The sequence below is a fragment of the Callorhinus ursinus genome, unplaced genomic scaffold (assembly GCF_003265705.2).
Source record: "Callorhinus ursinus isolate GAN/ISIS: 27379988/994484 unplaced genomic scaffold, GSC_fseal_2.0 scaffold1, whole genome shotgun sequence".
In the NCBI taxonomy this organism is placed as follows: Eukaryota; Metazoa; Chordata; class Mammalia; order Carnivora; family Otariidae; genus Callorhinus; species Callorhinus ursinus.
The window spans coordinates 59,157,208-59,184,738 of NW_027397063.1; the positions used below are offsets into that span (position 1 = coordinate 59,157,208).

Genomic DNA, 27,531 nt, shown 5'->3' on the forward strand with positions numbered 1-27,531 from the left:
ACAAAACCCCAAACATTGTAAGACAAGGATCCTCAATCGTTTACCGACTTCTGGTCGCTTACATGAGTAGTCCCTCTTGTCCCTCTGGGGCCAGGCTGAGAGGGGCTTGGTAAGCTTGAAGACTGGCAGGAAGAACGACTTTTTGGAAACCTCTTAATATAATCTATTTCTCCTGTGTAAGTGCATTACGAATAACAGAAATAGATTTTAAACCTATGAAAGAAAGAACTGGAATCCGTGACAAAACTGAAACTCTTCCATATTCCTGTAACACCACGTTCAGGCCAACTTAATGTGAAAAATCACTAGATGCACTGGTATTTCAAATCCAGGCAGAGCACGCACCAGTTTATTTCGAAATGCAACACAGATCAGTATTTTATGAATACAACTTATTACTACATTAACATTATCAGGTAAAAACAGCTTCAAATGCATGCATAGAAAGTTAGGCATAGCCTTTAAACTCCTTATTTCTAAATATACAAAAAATACATTTAAATTATATAATTTTAGTGAATCAAAGACTTATAAAATTACAATTTTGGTTTTCACAACATAGAAAAAATACAAAAATGGACTATATATATGGTTGTATAATTTTCTACCCAAATTTCAAAGGAGCAGTATGTACTGATGTTAATGTTTTATAATGTTTTATCTAGAAACTCAGAACTGAAAGTAATTTGCAGGTTGTACCACATCAGCGCCGATCTTGTGTTATAAATGAATAATCCAAACAAACCAGTAGAGATGAGGACACCATCTTCATATGCCTCTTTACCTCTAGTTCTTCTAAACCCTTTCTGTGGGAAGTTCACTCCAGAGGAATGGATTTTATCTGGAAGGACAGTGCTTTATTCCATGACTAACTCTCCATGGTGCCTTTGATAATGGTGAGTATGTGTTAAATGAGTGATCCCAACCTGAGCAAACAGAACACAGCAAGATGCAGATTAGCAGCTTGTGTCTACAAAGCACTACTGCATACCTCAAAGAATTCTCTGCCGGAAGGTGGTCCCCGAAGGGGGAAATCTGAAACACCCAACCAGGCGGGCGGTGGGGCAGATGATGCCTTTGACTATGTCCTGAAATGAAAACGAGAAGTCTGACAAAATACCCACCAAACACTGCCTTCCTCATTCACACTTTGTAAGATGTGACAGTTGGTGGGGTTAGATGTTCTCAATTCATAGAACACCACCACTTCAAAGGAGAAATTAATTCATGTCAGAGATAAAGCAACCAGTTACCGAGAGAGGTGAATGAAGGACATGGCCGAGTGCATGCCTTAGTTATCTGCCACGAGCATCTTAAATGTCGATGGACAAAAATACACAGTGCAGTGGAGACCCTCTTTGAGGAGGGAGTTGCTTGCTGTGTTCTTGCTGCCAAAGTTCAATTTGATGTAACACCACTGTTTGCGACAGACTATTTTTCATAAATAGTGACAAATTATAACAGAGAGGCCCGAATAAAACCCCCAATCCGATCCTGGAAAACCTGTATTTTTCACCCCATCTTCTATAACTATTCCAGAAACGACTGAAAAAAATCTTACCCAAACTAAGTAATTAAGACTAATATAACTCAAATTGTTTCTATTTTACAGCAGAAATACATTTAGGAAAAAGAAAAAAAAAACATGAAAAATAATCTTTTCTCTATATTTAGTTTATGAAGTGTAAGAACAGATTCTAGTCTCAACATGCCCAAGTTAAGAGTGCTGACTTAAAGAAGCAGAATTTTAATGTTCAATTCAAAAATAATTTTATTACACATCTGCCTGCAATAAATTTTAGGCTCCATACTTTCTTTTTTTTTTTAGGCTCCATACTTTCTTCTCATTTTCATCTTCATTATCAGGCTTCTATGAAAATAATTTAAAAACTAATTTAAAAAATAAGTTTTCCATTATGACACTCTTCTGATATTAGCAATTATATTTTATTTTTATTTATTTTTTTTAGCAATTATATTTTAAATAACTACTCAGTAAGCTAGTAAGCTAGGCCTTTAAAATTTTAAAGATCAATGATTTAAAAAAAAGGGGGGGGAGAAAAGAATCCACAAAGAACATTCTGTGTTTAAAATTTAATGCACATCTGAATTTGGGCTTTACATTTTCATCAACCCTTTCTTCAAGAGTCTTAAATGCACAGTTCAGCAATTAAATGGTATGAAAACATGACGGCAATTAGACATGGTCCACATGACCAAAGTATTTCTAGGCCGCTCCCACACATGGGAGAGGGAACCGCTTTTAGCTCATGTCTGCCCGACTGGGGCACTTCACCACCTCTGGACTTACAGGGTGGTGGGGATTACACAGGACCGTAATTAGGAAAAGGATCCTAACCGAAGAGTTGAAGGACATTTAAAAATAAAGTAAGAAGGGTATAGAAACCTATTCCTAAATGTTCTTCAGGTCTACATATCTAAAGTAACACCTTCCATGTGCTTTCAATTACAGATTCTCTACCCCTTACGTGACTAGCCTGGCTTTGGGTCCAGAAGTGAGGATAGCTATGGGTAAATACATTACTCAGATGTGTTCTGAGAATGACACGGTGAAAGGTACTCGTCATTTACTGGCAATTGAGCTTTCCCTTTCTGAGAACTGTCACTGTGTTAAAATATGATTGAGGCTGAGCCCTAGATAAGATACGTTCTCTACGATGTACACATACTTATTAAACTCGAGCACGTTTCTTAGTGGCAGGCTGCAACGACTCAACTGAAAACAAACAAAAGGGTTCTAGTTGTTTTCAGATTACAGGTACTACCCCAAAGCTTCATGGACATATACATGGTATAATTCATTCATTAGATAGGGGGAGATAGATCCCAGCCATAACTTCTTAACATTCCAGACAACAAAGTTTGCCGCTTCAAAAATACAGTCTCCAGCATGCAGTCAAGCACTTTGAAAAGGGAATGCGAAACACACTGCAGACTGGAACAGAACTCTTACTGCAAGCTGGGCATTCAGCTGGTACAACTTCCTTACTCAGACTGTAACTCTCAAGTATTTAGTATTACAGATCTTTACTTATCAGATACATGAAGGAAACAGGAGGATATAAAACGCCAAATCCCTTTCCAGCACCATCATAAATACTGGGAACTTCTGGTTGAAAGAGCATGCTGAAATGGACCGGCCAGGATGTTTTATGTAATAGTTTTTGTTGTTGTTGTTTGTTGTTGCTGTTGTTTTAAATAAAATCCCAGGCCTGTGTGACACTGGATTTTGGTTTTTATTTTTTTTTTAATATTTTAAAAATAGTTCTTACTTATTTTCTATGAAACGTATTGGGAACTCAAAAAGTCTGCAGCATTTTTTGTCATTGAAAAGTTTGTTTTTTGGGGGTGCGCAGGAAGCAGGAGCTATTCAAATTTCTTGTGCTCTTCAGTATGAGAAAGGACCTTTCTTCTCTGGTGTATCATGTGGAAGTATAACTGGGGAAAAACTGAAAGAAAAGAAAGAACTGGTTAAGGAGCTAGATCATTTAAAACTGCATGTTCTCCTTAAAGCACATGGACTTGGGGTCCTCTTTGACTCACTTTCTCATCCAGCAACCAAGGAAGGGAACACGGTGGGCTGGGGTAAGGGTAGGAAAAATGCACAAGGACTTACCTTTTCCTGCTTTAGCTGAAGGGGAAGGGTGGTCCGGACTGGAGTGACACACAGTACCATCACTATCATTACCCATCGAGATGCCACAGAGCCGCCAAATAACACTCTACCCTCTCTCGTAGTATCTTTGCAGTTATTCTCTGACGTTACAAATAGGTGAATTCTAGTGATGGACTTACTATTCCTGTTTACAGAGGAGGAGTTCAAGCCCCAGGGAGGATAGGTGACTTGCCTGGGATTTCACAGCAAATTCCTGACCATCAGGACCAGGCTCTGGGCTCCTGACACTCAGTCTAGTCCCTTCTGTCACCTGAGGGGATCTCCCAAAAGCATTTCCCGAGAAAGGTTGTTCTGTGAAGGGGAAGACTGAGGAGGGGGAAGAGGGCCATGACATTTTATCTGAACACGAAGAAGCCAAATTTGGCTGTAGAAAGTCCTTATGAAAAGTAAGCTAATATCTTAGGCACTAGAGATTCTGTTCTTGGTCATTTTTTTTTTTTTTCCCTTAAAGACTTTATTTATTTATTTTAGAGGGAGAAAGAACAAGTGTGGGCGCAAGCAAGCGGGGGAAGGGGGGAGGGAGAGGCAGAGAGAATCTGAGGCAGACTCTATGCTCAGCATGGAGCCTGAGTGCCGCTCCATCTCACAATCCTGAGATCATGACCTGAGCTGCAATCAAGAGTTGGACACTTAATTGAATGAGCCACCCAGGTGCCCCTATTCTTGGTCATTTCACAGGTTACTTTACAAAGTACTGGTTCTAAAGAAATTGGGTGGTACCACCTCCCTGGGAGTATTTGGAAGCTGGGGGGAGGGGGGTAGATTTGCAGGAAGGAGGTTACTGGCATTCAGCACACGAAGCAGGAATGCCAAAATCTGCAATGTGTGACGGTCCCCCACAACTAAGAACTGTCCTACCCCAAATGCCTACAGGATTCCTGCTGGGAAAAGCCAGCTGAAGCTACCTGCCTTCACAAGGCTACTGTGAACTGGGGGTTCAACACCTATGTAAGAACCCTAGTGAGTTGGTTTAAATGTACACTATCCTTCCCTCCTTCCTTTCCCTTCTCAACGGCTCCAATCTCCACTTTGTAGAAAGTAACCTGTATTTCTGGGGAGGTAATTTCTACGATTCCCCTGACAGTTTTTTCCTTTAAAAAAAACAAAACAAAACAAAACAAAACAAAACCCCACAAACCCACGACCCTGAGGATCAAGACCTGAGCCAAAATCAAGAGTCGGACACCTAACTGACTGAGCCACCCAGGCACCCCAACAGTTTCTTCCTTTTTAAACTGGTTCCAAGTTGGCCAAATTTCAAGTGGTCCTCCCAAAGTACTCCAAGACATCAGTGGGTGTGTGCACACAGATCTGATAAACTTCAGAGGAGGCTCCGACGCTGAACAGGGCTGCCATCCAGTCCACTCGCTATTTGTAGGCAGGAAGTTATTCAGAGAAAAGACTCAGCTTGTACATAGAATTCAACAGGGGAGAGAACTATTCTGGTATGAAAGCCAGAGAATTTGACAAGCTCTATAATCTAAAAACTGGAAGTAAAGATATAATTAAACCATAAGGAATGCTAATTGCAATCATTTAAAAATCTGGGGCCAGTCATATTTCTATAGATGTGCTTTACTAAAGGGAAAATTTGTGGCAAAGTACACTAAGGACTTTTCCACCGGTTACAGGAGTGGCTAAAGCTTCCCTGCTAGTTCAGAGGGTCTGGGGAAGGATGACCTAGAAACCATTCATCAGGCCCTTGGTGGCAGTTAAAGCAAGATGGTGGAGTACCCTCATCCCCACAGGCAAGGGCCTGAGGTCAGAAATGGAGGGCAGATATGGCTCTTTCAATTCTTTACAACTTCAGAGGTTGTAAAGGACCAAGCAAAGGAACGTGTGTGGGCGAGGCCAGGAGAATGGGGGCACTTGGGCCGGAGGTTTTCTACAGTTCTAGTAATGACTTCTTGGTGACCAGAACTTGGGTGACACTGTCTCCATCTGAATTACCCACATGTTTAGACTGGCCCAACCGTAACAGCTGAAACAATTCCAGATGCATGGCTACTCTTTTTCACCATAGACGACAATGAAGAAAAACCCCCAAACAATCTCAGCCTGACAACAGGCTATTCTGAATTCTACCTTCTGCTCTCCCTATCCAGGAGGACACATGGAATGGAGACGGTCACTGTGCATGCGAGTGTTGCAGTGGGAGTAGGGGTTTCTCTAGGCAGAGGAAAACTTGGAGGCTGAGAGCAAATGGAAATGCTCTGCCTGGGGCAAGTTTTTTCTTGGTCTCTAAAAATCTGAGGTGTGGTTATGGTTACTGACAATCTGGACAGCACCCAGCTTCTCAGTGCCCTCATCCAACACCAGTGTTTCTCATTTCTCAGCTTTTTTTTTTTTTTTTTTTTAAATCCCCACTCCTACTGGGTGGTAAAAGCCAACTTTTACCAATTTGGGGGGCAGGAAATGTAGACAGGACTCAGATGTCTACCGAGTTTGGAGAGACTGTACATACTGCAGCTGCAGCAAAGTGGGAAAGGAGCACCTTGCAAAGGATTCCACAGCACCCCAATATGAGAAAACTCCTGGGGTCCAGGCTCATGGGCCACAATTTGAGCCACATGTACAACAATGAAAGGGTGTTATTTTGTATAATACATGCATATCACCAACTTCCCATTAAAGAAGATTAAAAGAAACTTACATTGTAGAAAGAAAACCAAATTTGGTAAAGAAGACTGGATGTCAAATAGCAACCCCTCTTAACTCCGCATTTTCTTCTTATAAATACAAAGTTTTGGAAAGTTGGACATGTGCTGCTGGCTGGAATGAACTGTACAAACTGGTCTTAATATTAACAACCTAAACAACTAAAAACATGCAGGACAACTGGCTCAGGCCTAAGGCATAATGAGTGCCAGCAGACACAACTGATTTGTAGAAGATACGGTCTGGGCCGTCATCTTGAGCCTGGGTGCGGGGTCAGGGATTGGGAGAAAATCTGTTCATCTTTATTTGAAATCAACCCTTTGTCTTGGTCTATAGGAGTTAAACTACCTTAAGAAAGAAATAATACAGACTTTCACCACCCAAGTTCTTACCAACAGGAGGCTGAGAAACAAAGAAGGGGAAGGAACCAAGGTAAAGAAAGCCAACTTGGGTTGAGAGCCCACCCTACTCTTTTGTGTTTTCTCTTCTCTCTCCATCTGAAGGCCCAGAAAGAAAATCCCACAGAATGGAGTTTGTTTTCCTTCATGAATCCTATCACTAGGAAGGGCTGCTGTGCTTGACCAGGCCCCTTAACTAGATCAAGGGGTCAGGAGGCAGAGGCAAAAGACTGGGAGATGGTTGGCCACCAGAGCACAAAAAAAACGAGGAGGTAGAGAGAGACTGAGGCTGTCCTGGAGAGCTGCTCCTGGAATGAGGACCCTCCTTCTTTGGCAGACTAAGATCTTAGAGCAACTCTCAGGTAGGGGTCCCAGATTTCTGTCAATGTGGCAGCATCCTGCTATTGGTTTGATTTCATCACACCATCCCTGCTCCTTTTCCAGTTATCCAGTCTGGCATCTATCTCTTATTCAAACCTTATACTGATTTGATTTTATTTTATTAAAGATTTTATTTGAGAGGAAGAGAAGGGGGGGAACAGAGCTCAAACAGGGGGGAAGGGCAGAGGGAGAGGGAGAAGCAGGCTCCCTGCTGAGCAGGAAGTCTGACTTGGGGCTCCATCCCAGGACCCCGAGATCATGATCTGAGCTGAAGTCAGATACTTAACCGACTGAGCCACCCAGGCGGTCCCTTATGCTGATTTTTAATAAATCCTGTGGTACCCACTGGGATAATATGTGTTACTCTGGGTGTGGCAAAACTCCAAGTAGGAACTGTTGCTCTAGAGACTGGAAAATGAAACTCTAAGGGAACAAAACTAAAAAGATGAACAATTGTAAGCTAATTTTTATTAAATTTTTAGACTCTTCCCTATTTGTTTTCTTTGAAAATCAACTACCTTTTTCAATTTAAGAGAAAAGGCCTTTGGCCACCACGATTCCAGTACCAAAGAGGAGGACTTGATAATTAATAGAGAGTGGAAAATGAATCATTAAGCAGAACTGCTGTCCAAGAATTTCTCCAAGATAAATGCTCATATGAAATCTGGATGTAGTTTTTTTTCTCACAATGCATGAAATGCAATTTTCCACAGAGGGACACAAACATGTCGCTTACGACTGTTACGATGATTCATTCAGTTCATGCTGTGGGCTGGAGAAAAATCCAACCTTCCTGTCTGAATTGAACCTGAGGTTTAGGGAAGAATATAGCATCTTATAGACCAAAATAAGATTCACAGTGACAATGGCTACAGAAATAGCTAAATGAGAAGAAACCTTAACTTCTTATGTCCTCGGGGAAAACAAAATCCTTTTGGATACGTGAAAATCAGTCATAGGATTTTAAGTGAATATTAGAATTTGAGAAAAGGACTAAACAACTCTTCCTCAGCAAATAGGACTCACTTCACAGAAGCCTCAAACATGGCCATTTCTCTTTGATACTGAGTACGCTGATAGGCACTTTTGATTATCCGTATTTAAACCTTTAGCAGTACTATTAAAATAACTGGAAACTGTTCTGAAGAGAACATTATGTCCTGTTCAGATGATTTTAGTGCTTATATCCAAACAAGAAAATAAGAAATATAGAAAAAAATAAATCTATTTTTATTTAATTTGTTTCTAGTTAGCTGCTGATTCCTTATAAATGAAGTGTCTATTTTGATATAATGAAAATGCAAATACCTCTTTACAATGTTTTCCAAATACCATAACAAGCAGTTCTCCAGAGACAGAAAAAGTCAAGGTAAGGTCTTTAATGGCCTTTTTTGTTCTGCACACAGCTTTCGCTCTTTGTCACTGATTTCTCAGCACAACTTCTGCACCTGGAATTTTGCTCGCCGTCAGCCACAAACAGCCAGAGCTTCTTTAAAATTTGAGTGGCTGGTTTCTTTAGCACTACTTACCCCTCAGAATGACTTCCAGTTAGTTCCATAGGATGAACTTCTCTCTGAATTCTTTTTGAAACATAGAGAACTCCTTTTTGAAGTGAAAAAAATGGTGTGGATTCTTCTGTGTGATAATCATTGTAAGGGGTACACATTCCCCCAATAGGTAGTTCACCTTTCCTGCTATTCAGTGTTTCAAACCCACACACTGAGAAGGGCTGCGTTTTGGCAGCTGTATTGAGAAGGGTTCATCTTTATTCAATTACTACTAGAAAAAATTCCCTCTGACAGTCAGCATTCAATAAAAACCAAAGCGTTCCTAATAAATTAAATTTACATTTACTTGATATGGTATAAAAACATCCAAAGGCATTTGACTCTAATTATTGTAGAGCCAATTTTAAAAACATAAATAAATATACGAACTGTTTACTTACTTGGAATGTAGGAGATCATTATCAGAATTAGGAATGCATAATAGTCAAAGGAGAAATTGTATTTGTTAGGTAGACTGATAGAGTACAGGCCAGCCTGTCGGACGAAGGGCAAAGCAGCATATATTGTGAGCAGTTCTCCCGACACTCCCATTGGGTACAGCACAATGAAAAGTGTGTACCTAAAACAAAACAAAATATTCATGACTGAGGCTTGAAGCCAGCATGAGTAGAAAGATACATTCCCACCCCTCTAATCAGTACTGGTCTTTCAGGAAGCTATGATTTCTACATTTTCCTACTTACCCACTATTTGTTTGTTTGTTTCTTTTTAAAGTAGGTTCCATGTCCAATGCAGGGCTTGAACTCATGACCCTGAGATCAAGAGTCGCATGCTCTACTGAGCCAGCCAGACGCCCCTGTTTACCCACTGTTTAAATTCAGGTTTTACAAGCCAGTTTTTGAAAAGGGCCTATAGCAGGTATGTCTCTGAATGTTCTAAAATAAATGGGTTTGGTTGGCCTCAAAATTTGGTCCAACTAAATAAACAACATTCAATACAACTCCCTAAAATAATACAGATGATGCCAATCATTAGTAAAGTAGGGGCGCCGAGTCACGGTTTATAGAAGGGTCCTGCCCTGTGGCAGGGGTGGGAGTAGAGCTGGGGGGTTTGCAGGGAGTTGGTGGGGGAGGTGTTGGAGCACGTGTCTAGGAATCCCCTCAAAGCACACCACAAGTCTGGTCTGTGGGCTGAAAAGAATAGCACAGCTGGTGTGCTTATACTGCTATTAGTCAAATGTCTATACATTATCATCGTGAAAAATGAAATATATGCCAATTTTAAAAACCTTAAAAAATTCACAATAGCTTTTGGTAATTGTGTAATTTTTCAATAATAAAAAACCCCTACAATGATTATCACACAGAAGAATCCACACCATTTTTTTCACTTCAAAAAGGAGTTCTCTATGTTTCAAAAAGAATTCAGAGAGAAGTTCATCCTATGGAACTAACTGGAAATCATTCTGAGGGGTAAGTAGTGCTAAAGAAACCAGCCACTCAAATTTTAAAGAAGCTCTGGCTGTGGCTGACAGCGAGCAAAATTCCAGGTGCAGAAGTTGTGCTGAGAAATCAGTGACAAAGAGCGGAAGCTGTGTTTGCGGTGTTCCCTGCTGCCAACTTCAGCTATGCTAAAGAGGACGGTGGAACGGGAAGATTCTTCCGTAGGCCACGCACAGCCGTGGACAAACGAACCATCGAGATGAGGGCTTGGCCAGCCAACTCTCCCTGTAACAGAGCAGACAGTTCCCACAATGCCTGCCCAGCCTGGTGAGTCAGGAACTGCCATCTCTTCCCACTCTTCCCTTTTCCTAATAAAACTGTGTAACGGGAAAAAAAAGAAAGGAGTTTGCACACTTGAAATGTTGGAAACAATTGGTTTATGTCTCTAATTTAATCATTAAACTCATAAGTTGTCTAGGAACCACCATTTTCCTTCTAGGAAATGAGGCACTTGGGTCCCAAGGACAATTTTGATCCTTTTGCTTTGTCACTCTCCATAATCCTCTCCAACTCAGAAAACTGCTCGTAACCATCTCATGAATTAGTTCGGATAAACAGATGAACTGTCAGCCTTTTCCCCAATTCATAACAAATATTACTGGTAAAACTTATCAAAGCAAAATAAAATTGCTAACAAGATAAAACTGCACGTAATGTTGGTTAATTAAAAATGAAGTCATAGCTTGTTGGCAAAATTGAGACTAGGAGAACTGGACTTGGTCCAAAAAGCATAATGGCAGGAGCTCATCAGTAAAATTTGATAGGAACAAAAAAGGGATGTTACATCAAATCTCTATTGAATAATTTAAATGAAAATAATCGATCCAATAAAAATAACAAGTATATCAAACTTAAAAGTGTTTCTATTAATCAAAGTTAAGTGGCATCCCTTATCCTGACGAAATCCACAGACCAGTCTCATATCACCAATCCCAACTCTTTTGTCTCATACAATTAAAGAAAAAAAATTAAAATACAGTTGACATTGTACAACTTTATTTTTAGGAGTTTGGAGGCAATATTTAGCAATAAAGGACAAATACAGTGATGGGTCATTTCAAAAGTTAATCTTCATCCCATGTACTTTACCTGGCCCACTTGATGAGGTAAGGCAGATGGTTTAATAGACTGAAAGTATAAAAGGAGTAACGGATAATTTCTGTGATTGTCCAGGCAATAACAAACAGGAGGACACTGTCTTCACTCTGCACCTGAAGGAAAAGGAAAACAAGAGCAAAAGCAAACACATAAAACACATAAAACATTTTAACAAAGAAGCACTCTCAGTGTGCAGCGCCAGCCCCGTGCTCCCTGGCAGAGCCGGGCGGTTGAGCAAGCGGACACAGCCCTGGTCTGGTCATCAGTGCTACAGGACGTTAAGCACTTGCCACGTCCAGGAACACATGCCTATGACAACAATTGTGTAGAGCCAGGTGATTAGGGGCAAGTGAGAAGAACTCAGCTTCCTGATGAGTAAGAGAGGCAGAAACAGGAATTCCATGAGCTATAGGCCACAGGAAAAAACACAGATGAGTGTTTTGTCTGTGGGCCCCCTGTGGAGAAGGTGGACTGATGGTAGTGGGAGCCAAGACTACTTAGGTAAGAAGGTCGAAGGGCGAATCGGTGGAAAGCCTGGGGTCTGTCCATTAATAAGCATTTTAATTGGATCTGCATGACAACTAAGAATCTGCGGAAATTTCAAAGAAGAGGAATGTAGTGATTGAAACACAACTGAAGATGAGGCTCATTCACTGGGCAGGATGAATTCAAGTGAGGAAAGAAGAGCCAGAGACCATCTGAAAGGCAGGGCCCATTTACTCTCTCCCAATGGTGACTTCTTCCCCCAGATGTAGCCTGGTTTAACTCAAAAATGATAAAAGCTTCCATGCTGACCACAGGGGGTGGCTAAAGCCAGAAGGGCTCTGGAATTTCCAACTTCCTCTGAATTACTTTCATGCTGAAAATGCAGTGACCTTTAAAACAGCCCCCACCCCCGTGGTTTTTGGGGGCCGTTCTCACTAGATGCCTTGGACTGCAAATCTCGCATGGAAATGTATCTCTGCTGCCCTGGCATTTGCTTTCAGTGCCCCCCCCCCAGCCCCCCAGCCAGGTCTATAATGATCCTGCGCCCAGGCTTGAAGACCAGTAACAAGAAACTACCTTGCACCCAATTCACTCACGTTTTCTTGTATCCAAAATAGGCAGTTAGAGCTGGATGTGACTAAGAAATTCCACTGAGTGAACTGAACAGATTTTGACAAGATGGATCTTCTCTGTCTCATTCCTAATGCCTAATACAACAAAGGTACAGCATTCTAACTTTTAACTTTTCTTCTTTGCATTTGCAATGTGAATAGTTTTTAGCACTTATATTCTTCCTCAGAAAGTGTACATGGAGCGATCCACCTACACAATAAAATAACTAGTCATTTACATACCTATTAACTAAATTGCTCTGACAAGGAATTTCATAAATGCATAGTTACTAATTCCTAAAAATAATAAGAATTTTACATTGTCAAGAGCAAGAGTACTTTTTGTTTTCCTGGTGCTCTTATATTAGCCAAAGTGAAACCTAAATACCTCTGAAGCTTTTGTTCCATTTTTCAGCCTGTCCCCAAATCCTTGCTTAAAACACAGCTATACTAAAACATAATTTCAGAGCACATTTTGCTTTTTGATGTATTTTGTAATCCTCTTCATCTTAAGGAGGTATATTTTACAGCTATGGGATGAAGCCTTGCTTAAAGATCTCTGGGTTGCAAAAGAAAGTTCTTCCGATAGTTTGCATTCTAATCACCTTGAAAGCAGGGACCGTGTTTTATTCATCTTCTGATTCCCAAAAGTACTTTGTGGATTTCACAAGTAGGAGCTCAATAAATGTTTGTGGAGCAAACAAATTCAATTCGCATCAGGTCACCCCAAGATTAAGTTCCTGCCTTTGATACCTGATATTAGTTTCTGTGTAGTCTTAAGTGGCCTTCAGAAAGACAACAAACCCCCCTCAAACCTTGCACTTTGATCCAGCCTAATCTGACTCATTTCCCCCCATACCCATGTTAGACTTGATCCAAAAGCAAGCTTAGACTCAGGCTGAATCTGTGAAAGCAGCTGCTCCCAGAGCCCAGCTGTGAAGACCATGTTATAATTTTAAAAAGAAAGAATGGGGGAAATGGCCATTTTATGAAAATGATATCTTCAGATCAATAGGAAATACAACACTGTTATAAAGAAGGGACTTGGGAAGGGGCGTCTGGATGGCTCAGTCAGTTAAACATCCAACTCTTGATCTCAGCTCAGGTCTTGATCTTAGGGTCATGAGTTCAAGCCCCACACTGGGTTCCACGCTGGGCGTGGAGCTTACTTAAATAAACAACAACAACAAAAACAAGGGACTTGGGTAAAAGTTGGAGATCAAGCTTATCTGATTTGCAGACAATTGTCCAATGACACAAAACAGGGGCAGAATGTAATGAGCTGAAGCTAATAAGATCAATGAGACTCAAACAAATATTTGTAGACCTGTGTTCACAGAAGCATTATTCACAACAGCCTAAAGGTGGAAACAGCCTAAATGCTCATCAACAGTTGAATCCATAAACAAAATGTGGTATATACATGCAATGGAATATGAGTCTTAAAAATTCTGACACATGCTACAACATGGATGAACCTTGAATACAATTTGCTAAGTGAAATAAGCCAGTCACAAAAGGACAAATACTATATGATCTCACTCATATGGTACCCAGAGTAGTCAAATTCAGGGAGACAGAAAGTAGAAGCAGAAGGTTGCCAAGGGCTAGGGGTGGGAGGAAATAGGGAATAATGTTTAATGGGTATAGAGTTTTGGTTTGGGAAGATGAAAAATGTTCTGGAGACAGATGGTGGTGATGATTATACAACCATGGGAATGTACTTACTGCACCCGAACCATACACTTAAAAACGGTTAAAATGGTAAATTTTGTTATCTATGTTTTACCACAACAAAAAAAACCCCAGTAAGATAAAATTTAACAAGGTTAACTGTAAATTATACATGCTTCAGCAACAACAAAATGACTCCAGTACAGAATGGGGAAGACCCAGCTTATGAATCCAAGAGATGAGTTTTTGGTGAACTACAAGCTTCATGCGTGCCAACAGGGTGCAGGTGGTTGTTCAAACGACCGACCAACCAACTGACCGACCAACCAAGCAACCAACCAGTATTTGGCTACATTAACAGTCTCATCCCAATGATTCCATTCCAAAGGATTAGATCCCACCCAGGGATCGAAGTAGGTTATAAGAACCCCTGAACTAGCAAGCTTACTTTGGAAAAGGAGAGGGTTAACTACTTCAAAATATGTAAATGAAATGTTGTGTGCAAGAGGCAAACAGACACAAGACTAAGTGCAGACTCAACAGGAGTAAAATATCTGGTTTCAAATAAGAACTGTGTAACACATCAGATGACTAATAGGCCGCTGCATGAAATTGTGTGCTCCCAGACCCTGGACACAGCCAAACTGAGACTGCTGAGGAGAAAGCGCTATGAAGGGTGGAAGGCTGCCCTGGACAGTGGCTGCTGAGGGCTTCCTGCTGCTGTTCTTTGGAGAGGGGTGTGCATATAACCTGTACATGGGAAAGGCATGAAACTCTGGCTAAGACGAACTTCCTTGCATAAGTGGAAATTTTTTTTGTTGGAAAAAAAAACGGGTAGAGACTTTAAATAGCACTTCTTAAAAATAATTTTCCTTTATCAAAGAAGGTGAGAGAAGAGAGAATAACTTTAAGACCTCCCTTCGTTATTGCCTGCTGAGGGTATACCACAGGCTTAGTTCCCTGGCTTTTTACTCCCTGACTGTAAGGTCTTCAGGGCTCCTGGGCTCCTCTCAGTTGGCTTTCTTGGCCCCTGACACAGGTCTGCACACAAGGCATGTGCAGAGTCTGTGCCCCTTAACTTGAATGACACCTTCTATTTTCTTTCTTTTTTTTGAAAGCAGGAGTTGAGAACATTTTTCTAACAAGTGGGGAGCCTCCTTTCTATCAAAAGCCAGTGATTCAGAGAAAAAGGACCAGTGAGGCTTTAAAAAAAGAAAGAAAAACCAGCCAGTTTAGCTTTGGAGGGGTTTTTGGAGGGGCTAAGGCCTAGGATTATAAAAAGCTCAACCCAGGGGTGCCCGGGTGGCTCAGTCGGTTAAGTGTTTAGCTCAGGTCATGATCTCAGGGTCCTGGGATTGAGCCCACATGGGGCTTCCTGCTCCAGCTCCCTGCTCAGTGGGCAGCAGGGAGCCTGTTTCTCCCTCTCCCTCTGCCCTTCTCCCGCTCACGTGCGAGTGCTCTCTCTCTCTCAAATGGATAAATAAAATCTTAAAAAAAAAAAGTTCAACCCAGCTACATTTTGAATTAGGAACTAGAAACAGAATTTTATTATCAAGAATAAGAGGTTTAATATGCCTGCACAAAGATGTGCCGGCAAACGATCACACAGCATTACCCAGAACAGCTGAAAAGTAAAAACCACCCAAATGTCCAGCAACTGGTAAATGGATAAAAATGTGACATAATCCATACAATGGAATATTATTTGGCCACACAAAGGAAAGAAATACTGATACCTGCTACAACATAGACGAACTTCAAAAACGTGATGCTGACTGAAAGATGCCAACTGCAAAAGATTTCATTTATATGAAACATCCAGAAAAGGCAAATCTAGTGACAGAAAGTAGATTATTGGTTGCCAGGGGCTGGGAATGGGAATGAACTTTTATTTTTTATTTTTATTTTTTTTTAAAGAAGATTTTATTTATTTGACAGAGAGAGACACAGTGAGAGAAGGAACACAAGCAGGGGGAGTGGGAGAGGGAGAAGCAGGCTTCCAGAACGCCGAGCAGGGAGCCTGATGTGGGGCTCGATCCCAGGACCCTGGGATCATGACCTGAGCCAAAGGCAGATGTTTAATGACCGAGCCACCCAGGCGCCCCAGGAATGAACTTTTAAAGGGCATGAGGATCACAGTGAGGTGACGGAAATGCTCTAAAACCGGATTATGGTTACGGTTACACAATTTGGTAAATTTACTAAAAAGCATTGAATTGTACACCTAAAATGGTGAATTTGATGGTATTTAAATCATACCTTCATAAAGTTGTTTTTTTAAAAAGAATATGTTTATTTAAATTTTTTGAAGTAATCTCTATGCCCAACAGGGGCTTGAAGTCATGACCTCATGACCCCGAGATCAACAGTTGCACACTCTCTCAACAGAGCCAGCCAGGCCCCTCGGTGTTTACTTTAAATTATTGCCTTTTAAGAGAAAAGGGGGCATCTGGGGCAAAAGGTGGGGGGAGGGAGATAAAGGAGGATTATCAAGGTTTACAAAAGAAAAGAGGGGGACAAAGGGTTGGCTGCCAAAACTGTCCTGAAGCCATGTTTCAAAGCTGCATCTTCACAATCATGGCCCCAACCAGGGAGTGCGCGTGGGGCAGCTCTGCCCGTCAGGAAACCTTCCTCTGCCCGATGCAGTCAATGAGATGCGTACTGGACCCTCCATGCTACAGAAGGCAGGTTTCCGTCCCCGGCTCTATAGCGAGGGAGGCGGCGCTGGGTGTGGGCAGCTTGTGTAATTTAGCCAAGGGAGTTTACATAGCAATTCAAGCTGGAGAAACAAATGGGTGCAAGAGAAAAACCTTTACACAAAAATAGCATCATATGTTTGACTTTAAAAGGCTCAGGGAGTATCAGTACATGAAAAGCTGTCATTTTTATTACATTCAAAGAAAAACAGATGGTGCCACAAAGAAAATCACTATTGCAGAACCCCTATTCTTCTGAGCATCTTGGAACCCACTGCTTACCACTCTGGTTATTTCAAAGAAATACCCTTATCATGCCTTATGGTAAGTGTTCTTTCCTCTTCTTAATATCCCCTTCATTTGTGAAGAGAGGAGATTTTGGTAAAATTTAAGAGGCGAGGAGTAGAGTCTGTTCTTGGCAGAACTCTGAAGAGTATGTTTGTCTTAAGTCTGCTCAGGCTGCCGTAATAAAATACCACAGACAGGCGGCTTAAACAACAGAAATGTGTTTTCTCACAGTTCTAGAGGCTGGAAGTCCAAGATCAAGGTGCCAACATGATTGGTTTCTGGTTGAGGGGTGTCTTCCTGGTTTGTAGCTGGTGCCTTATCACCGTGTTCTCACAGGGCAGGACGGGAGGGGAGAGCTCTCTGGGGTCTCTTCTTCTAGGGGCACCAATCTCCTCGTGAGGACCCCACCCTCATGACCTCATCTAAATCTAAGTACCTCCCACAGTCCCCATCTCCAAATACCACAACACTGGGGGTTAGAGCTTCAAGACACGAATTTGCGGGGGGTACACAATTCAGCCCACAGCAATGTTTCCAACCAGGTGTTGGCAAACTTTTTCTATAAGAGACTAAATAACAAATCTTTTAGGCTTTGCTGTCACATGTAATCTTTGTCATGTATTCATCTTTGTTGTTTTTTACACCCTTTAAAATGTAAAAACCATTACAAATTATAGGCTAGGTTTGGCCCACAGGCCAACCCCTGTTCTAGGTTCATTTGACTGCCGCCCTCCCAACTTTCCCTTCCTATGACTTGTTTATCTCTACAAATGTCATTCTTCAGCCTTCTTTTGACAGACTGTGTGTGTCAGGGGAGGGGATAAATACATCTATAACCAATGGACACTATGAAAAAGGGAAGTACACATACGCATGTTTTTCATGTTACACCATCTTAAAACCTCAGCAATCTCTTTTTTTCGTCTGTGGTAAAATACACATAAAATTTACTACTTTAAAACCATTTTAGAGTATATAATTCAGTGGCATTAAGTACACTTACCATGTTATACGACCATCACCACTATCCATCTCAAGAACTTTTCATCATCCCAAACAGTGTACCCAGTAAGAACCCCTTTTCCCCCCTCTAGGCCCTGGTAACCACTAGTCTACTTTCTGTCTTTAAGAATTTGCTTATTCTAGGTACCTCATTTAAGGGGAATCATACAATATTATGTGTCCTGTGTGTGGCTTATTTAACATAATACCTTCAAGGTTCATCCATGTTGTAGTATGTACCAGAACTTCTTTACTTTTATTTATTCATCCTTTTTTTAGAGAGGGGGACAGAGACAGAGTGAGCATGGGGCGGGGAGGGGCAGAGGAAGAGTGAGAGTCTTAAGCAGGCTCCACGCCCAGCACAGAGGCCAACACAGGGCTCCATCTCATGACCCCGAGATCATGACTGAGTTAAAATCAAGAGTTGGATGTTTAACCAACTGAGCCACCCAGGCGCCCCACAGAATTTCTTCCCTTTTAAAAGCTGAGTAACATTCCATTGTTTGTGTACATTATATTTTACTTATTCATTCAATTGCTGATGGACATTTGGGTTGTTTCCACTTTTTGGCTATTGTGAATAATGTTGCTGTGAACATGGGTGTACATCAGAGTACCTTGCCTTTTGTTCTTTTGCGCATGTATCTAGGAGTGGAATTTCTGGGTCATAATGGTAATTCTGTATTTAACTTTTTGAGGAATTGCTGAACTTTCCACAGTGGCTACACCATTTTACACTCCCAGCAACAGTGCACAAGGGTTCTAATTCTTCCCATCTTCATCAACACTGGTCATTTTCTTTCTTTCCTTTTTTTTTTTTTTTTTTATGATTGCAATCATCCTAGTATGAAGTGGCATCTCACTGTGCCTTTGAAACACAGTCCCTTATGGTTATTGATGTTGAGCATCTTTTCATGTGCTTATTTGGTCATTTGTGTATCTTCTCTTGACTAATGTCTAGTCAAGTCTTTGGACCATTTTTAATTGTTTTTTTTTTAATAATTCTTTTTTAAAAAATTATTTATTTGAGCAAGAGAGAGCATGAGGAGGGGTAAAGGGCTGAGGGAGAGGGACAAGCAGACTCCCTGCTGAGCAGGGAGGCCGATGCGGGGCTCGAGCCCATGACTTTGAGATCATGACCTGAGCTGAAGGAAGATGCTTAACCAGCTGAGCCACCCAGGCACCCCTGAATAATCCCTTTTTAATAATTTTGGTGACAATAGCAGTAAAAATAATAATTATACTCAATAGTTACTGAACTCTTACTGTATACCAAGCATGTTTTTACATCTATTACTTCGTTAAATCTCCATTTTACAAATGAGGCAAGGGAGGCTTACAGAAATTGAACTCAGGTCTGTGCCCCTAAACTCTGAACAGTGCACACCCACCCACCCCTACTGTTATGGGGAGAACACCTCTCTTATAAAACCAAGAAAACTTCAAAGGAACCCATGTATAGGAGCCAAGAACAGATAAGGTAAATGTGACAATCTCCTCTATCAAGAAAGCTATTAAGTTCTCCAAAAAATGTGGCCCACCTCTGAAGGGGAGACACTGAAGGAACTGAGTGGAATAGGCTCACTGCTGTCCAGAGATATCCTGAATATACCCATGAAATGAACTTAGTCACGCATCAACTGACTTGAGATGGAAACCAACATAAGAACCTGAAACAAACCCTAATGAATTCCCTACAGTTAGTGTGAATCTTCTTCCCTGAGCCTTGCTTTGCTAATAATCTTCACTGCTTTTTTGTTTTAGCCCCATTTTACCTCCTGGGTTTAACTTATTGCCAAGACCCTAAAATCTATCTCAAGAGCTTGTTTCTCTTTTCTTTCTCTGCTCTGCAGGAATAAAACTATAAAATATGATCTGAATTCAAAATGAAAACAAGTTCATAAAAACAAAGATAAAAAAGAAAATGGAAAAAAGAACGCAATACCTTATGGGACAAGCCAGAGAAGTAATCATCCCAATCATTTCAAATTTGTCTCTGGATAGGCATTAAAATTCACCTAAGTGTCTCTTTCCCTTCCCCTCATGGAGGAGTCACAGGGGGGCTGAAAGCTCAAGGTGGTGAGGGATAGGGAGCCACATGGACATGAAGACCAGTGGGCCTACAGGCCAAGGGAATGGACAGAAGAGGGAAGGTTGGGGGGCTGCAGACAGGTCAACCAGAGGCTGGGCATCCAAGGATACGGAGGTAAGAGGTGATGGGTAGAAGAGATGATGAGTGTGGTTGGGAAATCATTTACACTGAGTGAGTAAACTGAGCAAAGAAATCAATATGCTAAAAAAAAAAAAAAAGGCTTCTTAGTGTTGAAGAGGTATTTACAAACATGGAAGGAGGATGCCAGAAAGAACAGTAAGGTGGTTGGATTATAACTGGAGGAATCCGTAAGAACTCATAATTAAACATACGTATAGACACACCAACACAGTGCTATATACTTTTAGCTGTACATGGGTATGAGTATATATGTATGTACCGTGAGTGTGTGTATATGCATGTATCTCCTAGCTTTCTCCATGGAGAGGACCTAGAAGCATTAACACCCCAGTAGTGTGAAGCACCTCAGCTACCCAGATCTTGGTTCCTAAATACCATCTCCCACTAAAAGGAACCAGAGCTCCTTGGCAAAATGGCTGATTCCAGGGCTGGGGTTGGGAAGTTCAAGGTAAGTCTGGAAATCTTTTTTGTCAGAAAGTAGGGGAATGCTCAATGAATGAGGGAGACAAATCAAAAGGACAAGGAGAAAGTGTTCCCCCTGGCAAAATCACATTTTTAGCATCAAAGTAAATAACAGATTACAATCCACTGAATTGCATAGGAACTCATGAGTCTAAACTGATATAAATGAAATAAATAAATGATAAATAAATGGGAGAAAAGGAAAGTGATTCCTTCTAGTAGGAAGCCACCTAATATATGTAAAGGAGGTAACAGAAATAGAGGATCATCATCTGGTAACCACCAGAGGTGGCTGACACAGGTGGGAGTCATTCCCGCAAAATACTAATCAATAAAAATGGGAAGACGGTGACTTGAAGGTGGCGACAGTTGGCAGACATCAACAGGAGTAGGTGGTTGGGGTCAGCAACACTGGGTAGTCATGGCACTGCCACCTCACATGTGCTGAGAAGAGCATGGCACCATTTCTGTAGCATTCTACGTGACGTAAACTGGTTATGGGGGAACACTGGATGGATGTGGGTCGAGGGTCACCCTACAGAAATTAAGGCCTGTACTCTAAAACTGTCAAGGACATTAGAGACAGAGCAAGACTAACAAGCTCTCCCAGACTGATGTGTCTTAAGAGATCTGACAACTAAATGTAACATGTATGTGGCAGGAATACCATAGCAACACGTTTCTCCTTTCCCTGAGTATCCTACTGCTTACACAATACCTGGAGCACAGAAATACTTAGTAAATGTCTGCCATTCCAGAATGGGAAAAAAAAAAGTGTTTGGGTAGCTAGTGAGATCTGAATGGGGCCTGCAGGGGGGCAGCAGTGTTGTGTCAGTGTTGGCTTCTTGATTGGGAGGTCACAGGAAGTCATTACTTCCACTGCAGGTGATGGAGAATGTTTGCAACATGAACTTGAGAATTTAGGGGTGCCAGGACAGCAAGTACAGCTTGCTTTCAAGGTTCAGAAAAGGCTGGATGATAATGGGTATATAAATACAGAAGAAAAGGTGATAGAACAAATGCAGTAAAATGCCAATAGGTGGGGAATCTGAGTGAAGGGAATCTGAGAGTTTTTGTACTTTTCTGGGGGCGTAATTAGGAGCAAATACAACTATCATTTAGTTTCTAGGTATCCTGTTTCTTATATGAAGCCTCCAAATCTGCTGGAAGAGGCAGGCTATATACCACAAAAAGATATAAGAACATTTACAATAAAGCATATAAATAAGAGCACACTGTGAGATGGTAACTTGTGAAGGAATAATAGATTTAATGCTGCCTCTCAACTGATATTATCTTAAATGGTAAATACCCTGAAGGCAGGTCTACAAACTTGCTTTGAAGAGAGGTTAGCTTTAATTAAAAGGCAAATTTAATTTTTTTTAAAGATTTTTGAGAGAGAGAAAGAGAGTGTGCGTGCATGTGTGCACAGGGCGGGGGAGGGAGAGAGGAAGAATCTCAAGCCGACTCCTAGCTGAGCACAGAGCACGACTCAAGGCTCAAGCTCACGACCCTGAGATCATGACCTGAGCTGAAACCAAGAGTTGGATGCTAACTGACAGAGCCACCCAGGCACCCCCAAAATCTAATTTTTAATAAATGCTTTAGATTAGGATAATGATGATGATTAAGATAATGATAACTCCCATTTGCAGGGCTAATTATTCCTCAAGTATGATCAAAGTAATTATGTATAAATTTTTACCAGCTAACTGTGAAACTATTTTAATAAGTATAAAAAACATTCATTTCTATGTGAAAAGTCAGTTATGTCTATTTTGAACCACAGGACATGGAAAAGAATTCAAAACAGCTGCACAGAACTTTGTCACTGAAATTTTCTGATAAGATTAGATTACATTATACAGAATATGTAGGTAACATTTATTGAGCACTTCCTAAGTAAGAGGCGCTATACTAAGCGCTGTGTATATATTCCCCGAGTCCCCAAGGCTACCCGATGAGGAGAAGCAACTGGGCCAGGGATAATGAACAGCTGAAGTGACCACGTGGTCCCAGCAGCCCCCTGTCCTTCCTCTGCCTCACCAGCTATCCCACTCTATCAGAAAAACATAGCAAGTGCTTAGTGAAGTGCTAGTGATTTAATAAATACCACTCTAGGGTACTGCTGTCTGCTCAATTCTGCTCCTGGACTATGCCGGAAGCACCGTGAGGACGGCACCCATGACTTTCCTTCTCTCGTGTATCCTAGTGCTTCGTGCAACGGCTGAAGCATAGAAGATACTGAATACATATTTGTTGAGGGAATAAGAACGAATAAATGTTGACCTGTCTGCAGTCCAAGCCTGCATGTTCTCTGACTTGGTTGGAACAGCCTTGGATGAGGAGGGCAGCTCCCCAGTGAGAGTGAGGCGGAGGGTCACAGGGCTGGTGCCTGATTGGTGACATCAGCTGAGGGCTTGGGCTGGAGATTAGGACAATTTTATAACCCTGGTCCTTTCCATAACTTTATTAAGTTTTTGAACAAAGATAGAACTCATTTTAGTTATCTACTTAAGAGGAATTTCATCCTTGATAAGAAAAAAAATTGAAATGTAATAAATATTGACATGTGGTTTAAAAAAAAGTTTGAATCAGTATTAGCCTTATTCACATGACAATTCATGTGTAAAGTGCCCTTCATGATTAAGCATTTATTAAAGATCCTTGACAGGGTATACAGTAAACAAACCAGAAAATACTATTCCTTTATGGAAAATGTGAGTTACATTATAAAGAAATATTAACATTTTTTCCCATTTAAAGGAGAGAAAAATGTGCATCCACATAGATTTTTTTTTAAAACTACAGTGACAAAGGGAACTGGTTAAAAAATTCTTTCCATTACAACACAACAACTAAAGACTATTTTTTGATGTGGATGATGGCCTAGTCAAATGTTTTTTCGCTTACCAAAACAACTCTTGGTCATGAAATCAACTTTTCTGAACATGCAATGAAAAAAATGTATAAGCATGCAGTCAACACGCAATGCTCAATCAATGCTGTACTTATGGCAAGGTCAGACATGCAGATCCGAACGCTAACATGTCCCCATGAACCCAACTTCAATGCTACCACGTGGTCTGCCCATTTCCTAGAAAACAGGATGGGAGGCTGGTAGCTTCCTTCACCAGCCTCTTCTCTAATCAGCACCGCTCTAGAATCAGAGACCTTCAGACTTCGGGGCTACATGTCCCGAGACAAGTTACTTACCCTCTCTGAGCCTCTGTCCCCTCAAATGGAAACTGGGGAGAATATCTGCCTTTGCATGGTTGTTGTAGGATCAGAAAAACATAGCAAGTGCTTAGTGAAGTGCTAGTGATTTAATAAATAGCAGTTGTTATTCTTCCATGAAGAGAAAAATTCAATCCAACAAACATTTATTAAGTTCCTACTATCTACGCTAGCTGACTCTGACTCGGTGAGGGCCGCCTCTTTGGCTTAAGTACCATTAGACAATGTTTTGTTGTTTCGCTTTTTGTTGTTTGTTTCAGTGTTGCTTAAGAGATGCCATCCTTCCCTTTACTTCTACCATCTTTGGGATGTCTAAGGACCCCCAGCTGCTAGGCTTTCCCAGGATTCTTCCTTAGTTCTGTTTGATTCTCTCACCCCCAAAGAGCATGTTATTTCATGCAACTATTTCCTTCACCGCATCTCAAGCATGGAGGTCTCATCAGAATGGGGTCATAGGCAGTCCCAACCTGGATCCTATATGTCTAATCCAGTCTAGATCCACAGCAGTAGGTTACTGCGATCCAATGGGGAGAGCTGGGGCATACTTGCCCCACAGAGTGCCCCCAAACCTCCAAATGCAATGTGCCTACTCAACACTTTAGGGAGGAGAGGACTGATCATTGTCAGAAACCTAAATGACATTCAAAAGAATACAAGATTGGTCATATATATTGTGAAATGGCATGGTTCTTTTAGTTCTATAACAGTTTATTAATTACAAAATCTTCAATAAGACAGAAAATAAAAATCAAAGCTATGAATACCATCTCCTGGATCACAGATGTTCTTTTGGGCCTTGTATGGTGCTTTAAAGATATTTGAGCCAGTTAGTAAAGCTGGGAGATTCCTCACAAAAAAATAATCTAGATTTCTACCTTTTCTTTAAAAATTCATACTGCCTAACACTGGATCCACTTAGCAATCACTAGCTGTAGCTGAGATGAGTACTTCTGCTCTTGTGAGATGGTATACCCCCCAGCTGCTGGGTTTTTCTTGACCTTTCTCTTCAAACCCACCTGGGGGATAGATCTGCTGCCAGCTCATAGCTTCTGCACAGGTTGCAAAGCGCTACACAAATGTAACATTTAGAAAAGCTCAAGTTTTAAAAACTATATAGTATTACTTAAAAACTTGGCTAGCTTGATTAGCTTTTACAACACAATTTTCTTTGAAGCAATGACCTCAACAAAAGATTCCTTAAACCTGATTTAACAGTCCAGCACCAAATGCAGAACGCAAACGAGACGTACAATTTTCAAGTTTTTGGTTATTCTGGTAATTTTTTGCCAGAGCAAAATAAGGTAAAAGGAAGAAGATGGCCAAACTCTTCTTGTTAAACACAAACGTTTATGGCAGCAATCTGAAGAAAACAAAAGTTAAGTCTTGAATGCACCAAGCCTGATAATTAGTTCTCCCCCGACCCCACTTCTAAAATGCAAAGCATACTCTCAGCATGCACCCACACATATCCGCACATATACATCAAGTCACGTCTTACAAATTCCCGAAGTGCACCAGGATTTCACTTCAGACTTGAAAAGGGTCCTCTTTCTGGAAAATGCAGACAACTTAGTAATATGCTTTACTTTATCCGTGATGCATCACAGCTTATAATGAGAGGTGCCTGACTAGGGCTTCTTGAGATGAGTAAGTATAAAACATTATTGAACCCTCTTCCCCGAAGAAACTAGAATACATTTTATCTATATTTCATAGGAGGAGGGGGTTGGGGATGATTTCTTCAGGCCGCTCCATAAGTATAAAACATTATTGAACCCTCTTCCCCCAAGAAACTAGAATACATTTTATCTATATTTCATAGGAGCAGGGGGTTGGGGAATGATTTCTTCAGGCCGCCCCATCATTGTCAAGACTCCTAATGAGACCAGTTATTGCTGCATTCACTGTGCAGGTCAGTTGTCAGAAGGCTGAATATACTGATATTCTTGTCAATTTATATATTTTTAATTAAACTATTTCATACTCCAGATTCATGCTTAAAAATAAAGTTATACTGAAAAAGCTACAGTACCTAAAAGACCATTTTGGCAGAGGAGAAGGTAATCTAAGAGATAGTTCCTTCTCCCACGTATTAACAGTTTTCAAATGAATATTAATCAATGCTTTAGAAATGCCACTCATTGTACTGTGGAACACACCTGTTTAAAAGCAATTTATAGGTAATAATTTTTAACTTTCCTTGACGTTGCTGGCATATTTTAGCAATGCTCACGATGCATGTCAATCATCTCACTTTTACAGTGTGAAATGAGAATCTTTGAGCTCATTGGGATAATGCTGACTATACTTCTATGGCATCTTTCATGTTTTTATTATGTTGTTATGCTATTATTTATGTTATCTTACCAACCTCAAATAGGACAGAGAAGGCTTGTGAAATGGTTTTCATAAAGGGCAAGACTGGGACATGTTACCATGGTGAATCCACCTCCACGGAGGCCAAGTTGCAGGCCTCTGAAAGGTCGGGCCTGCATGGCCTTCTGCCTCACCAGCTAATCAACTGCTATCTCTGCAACAGAGAAAACCATCCACACCATTTCCCACATCTGCAGGTAGGGTTGTGTGTGTGTTTTTTTTTTAAGATTTTATTTATTTATTTGACAGAGAGACAGCGAGAGAGGGAACACAAGCAGGGGGACTGGGAGAGGGAGAAGCAGGCTTCCTGTCGCATGGAGCAGAGAGCCCCATGCAGGGCTCGATCCCAGAACCCTGGGATCATGATCTGAGCCGAAGGCAGATGCTTAATGACTGAGCCACCCAGGCGTCCCTGCAGGTAGGGTTTTTGTAACGATTTATGCTCGAGCGTTACAAAAAAAAAAAAAAATCACTGGGTCTAAAGAACACAGTGTACCAAGTATACCATATACATTTCTTTCAGACTGTTTTTTGAAAAATCACACAGTCAGGGGTGCCTGGCTAGCTTGGTCAGTGGAACGTGCGACTCTTGGTCTCAGGATCGTGAGTTCAAGCCCCAAGCTGGGTGTGGAGGCTACTTAACAAAATTTAAAAAAAAAGTAAAAAAAAAAAAATCACACAGTCATGCACATATGAGATCAAGTATATGAAAACCCAATTGACTGAAATCAAGAGAACGGCAAAATAACATCACACTGAACATCTACAGCTACACTACTACGGCAACCTCCAGTCACATGCAGCTATTTTAAATTACATTACATGAAATTAAAATTTAGTTTCTCAGTCTCACTAACCTTATTTCAAGGGTTCAATGTGTTCACATATAGCTAGTAGCTACTGTATTGAACAGTGCAGATACAAACATTTCTACATTGCAGAAAGTTCTATTAGACAGTGCTGGGAAAGAGCAAATACCCAAAAGACAAATGTTGGTAACCAAAAAGTTACCTTTCTTTGGTGTGGAATAAACAGTCTAAATAAGCACCTTACTGCATTTCATTTTCAAACCATGGATGAGAACAGTTTTGAATGCCAGAATTCACTTCCTGGTAACTGTCCACTGACAATACACCTCAGCAGCACAGTTCTGTGACACAGAGCTTTGCTTCCCCATGTGATTCTTTAATTCAAACTGATGCCATGTAACCAAAGCTGAAACCA

At 41.0% G+C, this 27,531-nt stretch overlaps 1 protein-coding gene across 3 annotated transcripts in view; it reads right to left on the reverse strand.

Moving 5' to 3' along the window:
* Positions 1-272: 272 nt before the first annotated feature.
* HACD2 (3-hydroxyacyl-CoA dehydratase 2) overlaps positions 273-27,531 on the reverse strand; it is a 113,830-nt gene continuing 86,571 nt past the window's right edge. The window contains exons 5-8 of one of the 3 annotated variants that reach the window (XR_012378774.1): positions 11,234-11,355; positions 9,083-9,261; positions 3,294-3,470; positions 273-926 (exon numbers count right to left, since the gene is read on the reverse strand). Coding sequence is in view for 2 of the 3 variants with exons in the window: in XM_025875364.2 (XP_025731149.1) it covers positions 838-926; positions 9,083-9,261; positions 11,234-11,355 (390 nt within the window). In the remaining variant the exon portion in view is untranslated. Of the gene's footprint in view, positions 927-2,668; positions 3,471-9,082; positions 9,262-11,233; positions 11,356-27,531 lie in introns of those variants that run through there. The other 2 variants (XM_025875364.2, XM_025875373.2) reach the window with 2 other exon arrangements.